Below are 10,040 nucleotides of genomic sequence, written 5' to 3'. Positions count from 1 at the left end.
TATTGGGCATTCATGTTTCTTCACCTGTGGGTAGCTGCCATTCTGACAATTATAAGTGGAGGTGGAGCATAGCAGGGGTTGTATTAAGCACTGCAGTTTTGGTGCCAGTATTTCTTATTTACTGATCCAGTCACTCTGGGGTTGTGCTGATGCCCCAATGTCTGTTGAAAACATTCAGCCCATCTTTCATTCCTACTTTGATTGTGTACTTGTGAAACATTGAAACATGCGCCCCAGGTTGTTGTTTTAGTTTAGATTAAATGGTAGTACAGAATGAGTAGTATGAACCTGTTGTTAAAATCCTAATACATGTATTTAATTGGTCATCTAACACCAACCTTGTTAAAGACAGCAGGAATTCAATATGAACTTGTTTTAAAAATCCAAACAGAGATACTGATCCCAGAGTCCTACAGAGTAGAAAAACACGACTGTTTTCAACTTTGTCAGTAAGGTTTTTTTATTCCTTGTTGAGTTTGTTTGAAGTTGTGTGAAGTGGGCATGTAAAAAAATATTTTTAAGTGACTTTTTTCAGAAAGGATTCCAAATATGCATTAGCCAGGCTAGCTAAAAAGCTAGTCACCAAACTGCAACAATGAGACGCTGCTACTGGTAGTACAATAGTAAGGCAGATTGGGTTACACCTTAATGCTAATCATATATATATATATATATAAAAACTGAGCCAGCCTCATTTGAAAAATGTGCCGAAAACAATTCCTTCCGTTTGCAGAGAGACAACTCAAATGCAGATGATTCAGATTATGCACCAGTGCAACTTCTTTTATTTTTGTATGCTGCCAAGCAATGACTACATATAGCCTAATGTAACTTTGTCAACATAATTGCCAACTTACTGTAGGATGGTACGGAGTGTTTTGTACTTCTGTCAAGTTTACTGCTCTCAACATAGTCTTGCTTACTGTAGGTAGTTAAAACTATCTCATTCATTCAGTCACTGACTCAGAAGAGATAGACATTTCTCATGATGTTATTAACATGTAATACTTGTGCGAGAAAATGGTTTTTGCAATTGTATGTGTGTGTGTGTTTGCGGGTGGTTTGGAAACGTACATTATTTATCTATAGCCTATTGTTATTGGACGATATCACCGCCACCTACCAGGGGATGAAGTCGTTCGTTTTCCAGGAAGTTTTTTTCTGACTGGACAAAGACAACTCAAGTGTATTTGGGTCTTTACCCACTGGCTGGTATTATGGTTCCAGGTGTTATTGTGCATTGGTTGTGTATAAGTGTAATTTTGCCAAGCTCTGATGACAGATAATATTCATATTCTATAAAGACATTCATATCTGTGTGTGAGTTACTGTGAGCATGCTGACTTTCCATGTGTTGTTATGTGAACACCCTTAATTTAAGACAATGATACCTGGGTCACTTTTGAGGCAGCTGAAACAGGCAGATTTATTTATTTTTTATTATTTTCTTAGAAAGAGGGATGGTGTGCAGCTGTATATGGCATATGTCTCCACTATTCCCTTCAAATCAGTACAAAAAATAATTACTGGTTGTCAATTAGCCCTGCCTCAAAATGTTGCCAGGGAATTGTGGTCCAAACAGACTCACCATGATTACATGGAGACAGAACTCACAGAGAAACATTTCCAACCACCAGACTCAGGTGGACAAATGTTTTCCAATGGTTTTCAGTATTTCAAACGCTTGGGATGTGCATGAGTTTTTCATGTCTATTTGAAAAAAGCCTTATGTGAGAACATCACTTGCATATTTAGATGAACCAATCACTGTCATTTTTTTTTCTTTTTTCTATCATACCGTATGTTTCACCTGGGTCTGGTTCTCTATTCATCCATATGGATGACACTGTCTCCTGTGATGAGCTATGGGATATGACAAAAAGGTTTTTCCTGTACCTAAATGACCAATAATAATAAAGATTATGTCGAATCTCCTTTTCTTATTGATCTTTTGGGGTTCTTGTGTGTAGTCAACTTTGTTAGTTGACTAAGAAAAACAAAAAGTGTCTTGTTTGATTTTCTGAATAATGTTAATCGGCGGATTTTACTATCTTGATGTTTTCTCTGCAAGTACAGAAGCATCCAGTCGAAATATCGCCACATCCTGAAAAAAGTATGCAGGCATCATGACGAGAGGAGTAGTTGCTGTGTGCTGCTGTCCGTGGTACTGAAACCACCCTGTAACCACAGCTATTCATGCTGCATTCACATTGTTCCAGCTGTTGCGATGCATCACCATGTACAGTTATCACTCACTTTAATGGCTGTTTATGGATCAATATGTAACAGTTGATTGTAAGCAAATGTTTAAAACCCATGTGCTAGTCTTTATTGAGATTTCTGAATAACAAAATTAAAAGCCAGGGCCTCTCTATCAGAACAAGAATGATGGAAACAAAAAGGGACGTATAAGTACGTATTAGAATATTAGTACTTTAGTGATTAGTGATGTATGGCTTGAGATCTCAATTAGTTGTTGAAAAAAAAATCACAGAGTAGTTTTGGTTTATAAACAACAACTTTATGTTTCAAATATACATTGTATGCACAGAGTTGACAAAAATAACAATAGTCTAAAAATAGATCTTTAAATAGTCTCTCCAACAATAGCTTAATATACATATGTGACAAATATTTAAGAAGGCATATAGAATAATGCCTTGGAGTTTCTAGATACTTGCAAAGTTTGAGTCTACAGTGACGACTGGAAAAACACTTTGGGCAACATCAACTACACGTTTATCCATGTGCATTTAGCCACCTGACACAATTGCTTCCCATAGTGTTAAAAAATGAAAATGTCTGTACCTCTGCAAATCTAGGTCTTAAGTCTTGGGTCATAGATGGAATACAAAAAAGACCATGCAAAGGAGAGCTATTTAGTAACTTACTATTCAAGATACAGAGATTTGCTATCTGTTATGTAATATGATGCATAGCTGGTGCTTAATACAGTAGTTGAATACAGCCTGAGTGTTGTGTATATCTAAATGTGTGTAAACTTTACTAAAGGTGTAAATACTACTGACCTGACAATTGAAAACCTGAAACAATGCAAAATACAAAAAATACACCTTTTAAATAAAGTAACTGATAAAAACATGAAGATGTACACTATATGTGAACCAGTCTGAGACAATCAAGTTGAGTGAAAGAGCGTGACGTACTTTTTAAAAGAGATTGACAGCGTGGCTGTTAAAACCCCATGCAGCTGTTTTGCATCAGTACTTAAGTACCCACACAGTGTCCATCATCATTCCAAAGCCCTTTTCAGATGTGAAGCTATAATGCAACACTAACAAACTGCTACTGATTTGTTGTCTTTCTTTCTTTTTTATGAATATAGTCATCAGTGTGAAACAAGGCTCTCTGGCTCCTGCCTGTGTCCTTGCTCGATCCCCCAGGGGTGGAAATGTCCAGCATCCAACAGCATTTGCCCCAGCCTCTGTAGAAGCCAAGGGTACCAGTGCAGGCCGTCGGTCTGCAGCTCTAAGGGTCCCATCAGGCTGTAGAAGAACCTCAGTGGGGCCATGACCCAGTGGGCCAAATGGTGATTGTCCACAGCAGCATAGCAGGATGCCAGCACACCGTTTACCACTATGGAGCCATGCTGCGTTAGTGGGGCATACAGCCCGGTGCTCCTCTGTTCTTCTACAAAGGTCACAACTGAAAGTGTTGCCGGTAACCCTGTATTCCCTTGTGACGTAAGTAGGCAATGTCCTGGCCGGACCTCACTGGCAAAAACTGTCCTCAGACCTGCTTCCCAGCTAGGCCTGCCTTCCCGTATGGAACCCAAAAGTTGCTCTTCGGCTGTGTCCTCCCACTTTGATTTACTCAGCCCACCAGTGCAGACTGTGACAAAGATCAAGTGAGCAGCTGTGAGAGTAATATTAAGTCCTGTGTTGGTGCCAATGATGTAGAAGATCTTTGTGATGTTGGGCTGGTGGTCCAGAAAGGATAAGACCGGGCTGTAGAGAAGGGGTCCGTGACCATCGGTTGTTGAAGAGGCCAAGACTTGCTCGCCAGGTTGAAGCTCTCGCATCTGTTTAGTAACCCCGCTCTCAAGGATAACCTCAGCATTACCAGGGAAACAGCCACCGGTTTTGGCTGCCACAGAATGTTCTGAAGCGATGAAAAAAAAAGAAATTTGAGTATATTATTTTATTTAACTTTTAACTCACTTTTTATTATTGCATTATTTGTTGGTAACGATACAAGGAAAAGGAGTCAAACACAGAAGAATACAGTTTTATCTCAAGAGTAGAGCAAAAGCACAGCAGCACTTCGCCTTTAACAGTGGCCGCATCTGGTCACTGAGTGATCTATAAAACAGGCAAGACTTTGACACTGACTCAAGGACAACTTTATCTCAGCAGATCAGCTTGAGATTGTTAACATATGTGTATAATGTGACTCAACTTTGTCTTTTCTGTCTGCATCTGGCTTTCTACTTATTCTTACAACTGAATAAGACACATACAGACACACACACACACACACACACACACACACAGAGAACCATGTTTTTTTACCAGCAGATAAAGATTTCTATCCCCATCCACAGTTGATAATTTGATTTTCTTAACTACTGTATAATGCAGTAGTGATTTCCTCTCTGATTCACCTTTGACAGGTTTGGGTGGCCCTTTAAGTATTCTGCAATATTAATGCCTAAAAATCCATTATATACTTTTCTATGGAGTACGTGTTTTCTAAGGCTGATCAAATACTTGGTGGGAATGTGTTTTTACAACAATTGGCAAAAACCAGCTCTCCTTCTGTTATTTTGCACATAATGTTATTGTAAAGGAGAACTTTTTCCCCCTCACTTTGCCATGCCATGCCACATAGGTCTATTTTGCTACAGTACTTAATTTGTCAAACCCAGCTTGGCATGATGACATCAGCATGACACAAGTAGCACAACATATTATTAAAAAAGCCTGTCTGCTTGTTATCTGTCATTAATGTGGGCTGCCCAAGATGCCACAGGATGTGCATTTGATCTTGTTACATTAAGTATTTCTGATTAAAGACGCAGTGAGACAAGGTGGCAAGAAAAGGTAGACAGCAAGTGCTAATGGATAACCAGCTGATTGTATCACCACAGGCAGAGCACGGCCTGGGGTCAGAGAAACAGGAAAGTACACATACTCAGACCTAGGTTGAGATATTGTTTGGATTACAGCACAGTTTGTGTTTTAAACTGAGTCACATGCCCACTCTCAATGATTCCATGCAAGTAAAGAGCAGTGGCACATTGTAATGAGCTTGAGCTCCTAACAATGAATTCTGCTCATTTGGAAAAGTGGAGAAAATGGAAGCAAGCATGAGTGTGTGTTAAATCAGTGTTTGTGTGTGTGTGTGTGTGTGTGTGTGTGTGTGTGTGTGTGTGTGTGTGTGTGTGTGTGTGTGTGTGTGTGTGTGTGTGTTTGTGAGTTGTGTTAAAGCAGACTTAAGGCAGCCAAATATTTGTCCAAGGTGTATGTCTGTAAGCCAGAGGCTGCAGAGAAGGAGACTGTGACCGGGAGGTGATAAGACTCAGATAAGAGATCTGAGAGAAACCTGCTGAAGGAAAAGCAACAGCAAAACAAAGGGAGAGTTAATCATCTCACAGCTTACTAACCTCAATGAACTGCTAGAATGTAGTTTGGCATCAAATAACTGGTGGTACCAGACAAATAGGTCACATAGGACACATTGGTAAATGGGTTTCTATAATGTCTCAAAAGTCAGAATGGCTTGAGGTGGAATGTGGTCAAGTATTGTTTGCGTAAGAACTGTAAGTATCTGATTTGCAATAAAATAAGAACAAAATTAAATGCTTTATCATAGGAATGCAGAAAGGAGAGTCAGATGTCTACTTAGGTACACAGTAGATGTTATTTATTGCATGTTTAATATTAACTATTGCATTGGCACACCACTGAACATAGCAACACCTACTTGCATGTCAAATATTCCTGTTTTACACTTAACTGCGCTTCATACCGCTATATATTCTATGTTGAGAAAGAATACTGACTTTACAATGAGATCAAGAAGAGAGACTGAATACAGCACAGGTGCACCACCCTGCTATGATTGGCTCCCAAAAGGCCCAGCACACACACACACACACAAACACACACACACACACACACACACACACAGATTGATGATAGTGCCACTGAAAGGCAAGGTAAACAGTTAATGAATCACCAACAAAGGCATCAACCTCATTAGTGGTAATGACAGCTGCCCACAAACACAAGAAAATGCAAATGTACACACACACACACACACACACACACACACACACACACAGACATCCATCTCTCACCTGACTTGACGCTACAGTGAATGTGGGCTTTGGACTCATAGTAGACCCAGTCAAATCCAGCTTCTACAGCCAGCCGGGCCAACATGGCATACTTATTTCTGTCCCTATAAGGAAAAAAGAAAAGAAGAAAAAGATATTTTAAACTCCAAATGTGATTCAATCAGAAATTGATGGCATACTATTCCAAACATGCACATTCATTTTTTCCACTGACGCCAATACATTTATTTGTATGCATAATACATTTCAAATATTGTCATTTCTGAAGGAATTTGGACCCAGGCTAACACAAGAATTTAAACTATGTTAAGTCTATATTTGAGTCAGCAAAATTAAATATTGCTGATTAATTTGTTTACTCATGACATCACTGATACGTTGCCTCACCGAGTGACTTGTGGTGTGTTAACTGACTACAAGCAGTTTTAATGTTGTTTGCTTTGATCACATAATATGCTGCATTGCATACCTGTCTGAGGTGGTGATGTCAACAGCACGTCCCTCATAGTGCAGCGAGTCCTCTGAATGATGACCATCCTCATCCCAGCCCTCGGTCACTCTCAGCTTAACACCTGGCCACATGTTCATTACAGAGATGGCCAGAGAGTTTAACTTGTCTTTACAACGCTAAGACAGAGGCAAATGGAGGGAAAAAGTAAGGCAGGCTGTTAGAAACAAATAATAAAAAAAAACTGAGGTGCTAATAATGCTGAGAGTGTTACTTGAGGTAGAGAAAGATCAACCAAAGTTCAGACAAAAAAGACGCATACACAATGTGGACAGTGAGTGTGTGGGTGTGTCTGCTGAAGCAGATAGTCAGAGGCATCAGTGTCATCACATTAAGGCATGGACAGTGAAGTTGGAACGAGAGGACGACAAAAAAGGAACAACGCAGGGAACGAGAACAAGAGAGGGACTGAAAAGCGAGATGCCCGTTAGGAAAAGTGTGCATACCTCTTAACTAACGCAGACTCTAAACACATACAAAGAAATGTAGACTCATTGCGTCCGGTGAATGGTCAAAGTACAAAACACTTTTGCTTGCTTTGGATGATTTAGCAGTTTTCCAGTGACTGAGGTCAAGATGCCTCTCAGCAGATCTGGAGAGCTATTTGCTGAAATGTAATTAATCTGATTTGAAGCAATAAATTGTCAATGTGATTAATGTCAACCACTGAATTAATTGATTAAAGAATGAATTATTGCTATTCGTTTTGCACATCACCAAATTTACAAAAAAACTAAACTTTGGGCAGGGACTGGGCTCACTATTTGTAAAGGAGCCACTACAATTACATATGTGTGTGTGCCTTCTTTGTGGGCCAAATATACATTAGGACCATGATGTAGAATAAGATTAAGATTGGTTTATTAAATGTTCTCCTGCATAGACTTTGGTTTAACCTTAAATAAGTGGTTTTACACACATCAATTTGTCTAGCCTGATGGAACATTGCACAGATTAACGATGATTGAGACTGTTCAACAAAATAAGGCTTAGTTTGGGAGTGAAAGAAATACTTCAAGGCAAAATCAGCAGCTAGGAATGCCAGGTAACAAAATCCAGAGGTGAAACGAGGGGTCGAGAGTCAATGAAATCAATCATTTTGGTTTAAATATTTAACTAACAGCAAACACTTTGGAGGCAATTGGATCCAACCGGTTGGCAAATGTAGTGTGAAGTGATTCCGTTAATATAACTGTAATGTTGCCAATGGACAGCACAATGCCAATTATCAAGCAGACAGGAACAACTGTCCATATTTGCTCATCTGTTTTTGTACCCATCCCCTCCCATTCATCTCCCTTCATTACCTGGGTCATGAGCCTGTCGGCGCCGGTGTCCTCCTCATCTTTGAAAATAATATCTGTGTTGTAATTCGGCGTCAGTTCTTTAAAGCGCTCGGAGTTGCGCGTTATTTTGCCCTCGGGTCTACCGCTGGCTCCCAATGTCTTCTCGGCCACGTTGGGGCTGAATTGCTTGTAAGCAAGCGGGATGAGCTTCTTCGGAGGCCGCCTCTTGCCGTGCCCCCTCCCCGGCCCGCAGCCCTCCGAGGCAGGTGCGAGGAGGAGGACCAAGGCACACAGAGAGGCGGTGAGAAGGAGGAAGGAGATCCGCATCGCCCCGGGGGGGAGGGAGGACTCTCCCGGGGGAGAGAGATGTCTTCAGTACCTCCCCGGCTCAGGTCCTGACTCCATCGTTTGTGACTGTCGCAACATCACGTCCGAAAAACTCGGATAAAAGAAGCTCACCCCGGCAGCTCCAGGCACCATGAGGACCCCAAACAGTTTGTAACAACTCCAAAAAGTTGACCCAAATTGAGAAACTTCGCTCCCTCCGCCTTGCAGAATCAACAGTAAGTGTGCAGGCTGTAAAGTCCGTGTATTTAAACAAACAGGTTCAAAGTCGATATGGTGGGTGAGAGAGTAACAGAGAGAGAGAGAGAGAGAGAGAGAGAGAGAGAGAGAGAGCAGTGACTGATACTCAAGTTGCAGTGTTGTGGTTTCTCTCCCTCTCTTTCTTTTGCTCTGGGAAACTGTCACAACAACAGCCACTTTTGCCCGCCGTTTGTTTGGTCCTTTCTCTGGATTGAAAGCGTCTCCTCTCCATCTGCGGCCGGCGTGCAACAAGCTGCAGCTTTCCAGTTGAATTGAAAGGATTTGACTGATCCAAAGCGATCTGTTGCCACTTCAGACCGCACCCTGCCAGTCCTGCCCTCCTCTCTCCTCTCTCCCTCTCCGCTTCTGTCCATACTCTGCCACCCACCCCGCCCCTCCTGGGCAATGGGCGCACTGGAGAGTCCTGTCCAGACTCTGCTTGCAGGCAGGCAAGCAGCAAACACACGCTTTGCCCTTTCTAGCTGCCACTTCCATTGTTGCCTGTGTCTGTCTGTGCCCTTGACAGCTCTGCATGCTGAGTATACAGCCACTAACGTTTTTTTTCCCCAGCTGCATTTCAATATTAAATAAGTTCAAGGGTCATTGGGGGATTGACTGGCTAATGTTTGGTTGACTATGTCTCAATGAGGTAATTTAGTAGCTGTGAGGCAAGCTAATTTCCTGGATGTTTGGCAGGTGGACTGGCTGAAGCATTGCTTAGCTGAATAACTAACCGACTGACTAAATCTATGATTGGCTGACTGCATGAATTACTGCTGACTTACAGCAGTGCCAGATAATTGTCCCACTGAATCGACTAGATTAGTGAGCTTCAACAGGTGGTCCGTGACCCCTAGGGGGTCCTCAGAGTCATTGCAGGGGAGGCTGTTAAATTACAGGTTAAAGCGTAACTCTCGACAACATACAACCTAGGGTCTTTCTGTTAATGTACCCGAGTGAAACTTTTGTTTAAAAGCATAATTAGTACGGAAGCGCCACTTTTAAGATTGATCATATTTTCGTTTTCAGTCAAATGTCCTTTTGAATGGGAGAGCTAGGGGGACTATTATGATAGCATCAAAATCAACATTTTTCAAACACTAAGGAGACTCAACACAACATGAACCTTTGCTCTATCAGTATTATCACCAGGGTCTTTACACATGAACTCGAGCATTGAGAACAGTGTTTATGTACACAGAGTTTACTAAAAAGAAAGGTTTTGAACAACTCACTTAGCTGTTGTTGTTTCCCGCCCGCCGCCATCCTTGCCAGTCCAAAAGAATCGATCTCCGATTGCCATTGAGGTTCCTTTTTCAACTACCAAGTCAATATTGTC

General features: G+C 41.3%; 1 protein-coding gene across 1 annotated transcript; it reads right to left on the bottom strand.

The window, feature by feature from the left end:
- Positions 1-3,343: 3,343 nt before the first annotated feature.
- On the bottom strand, positions 3,344-9,164 carry ihha (Indian hedgehog signaling molecule a). Its single transcript, XM_034885304.1, has 4 exons — positions 8,138-9,164; positions 6,792-6,949; positions 6,323-6,426; positions 3,344-4,122 (listed from the first exon to the last, which is right to left on the bottom strand). The coding sequence occupies exons 1-4, from the start codon at positions 8,441-8,443 to the stop codon at positions 3,350-3,352; spliced, it is 1,341 nt and encodes a 446-aa protein (XP_034741195.1). The 5' UTR covers positions 8,444-9,164; the 3' UTR covers positions 3,344-3,349.
- Positions 9,165-10,040: the final 876 nt, after the last annotated feature.

This window comes from Etheostoma cragini, chromosome 11, assembly GCF_013103735.1.
Source record: "Etheostoma cragini isolate CJK2018 chromosome 11, CSU_Ecrag_1.0, whole genome shotgun sequence".
In the NCBI taxonomy this organism is placed as follows: domain Eukaryota; kingdom Metazoa; phylum Chordata; class Actinopteri; order Perciformes; family Percidae; genus Etheostoma; species Etheostoma cragini.
Note: the sequence above shows the minus strand (reverse complement) of the source record. Positions and strands in the feature narration are given on the sequence as shown.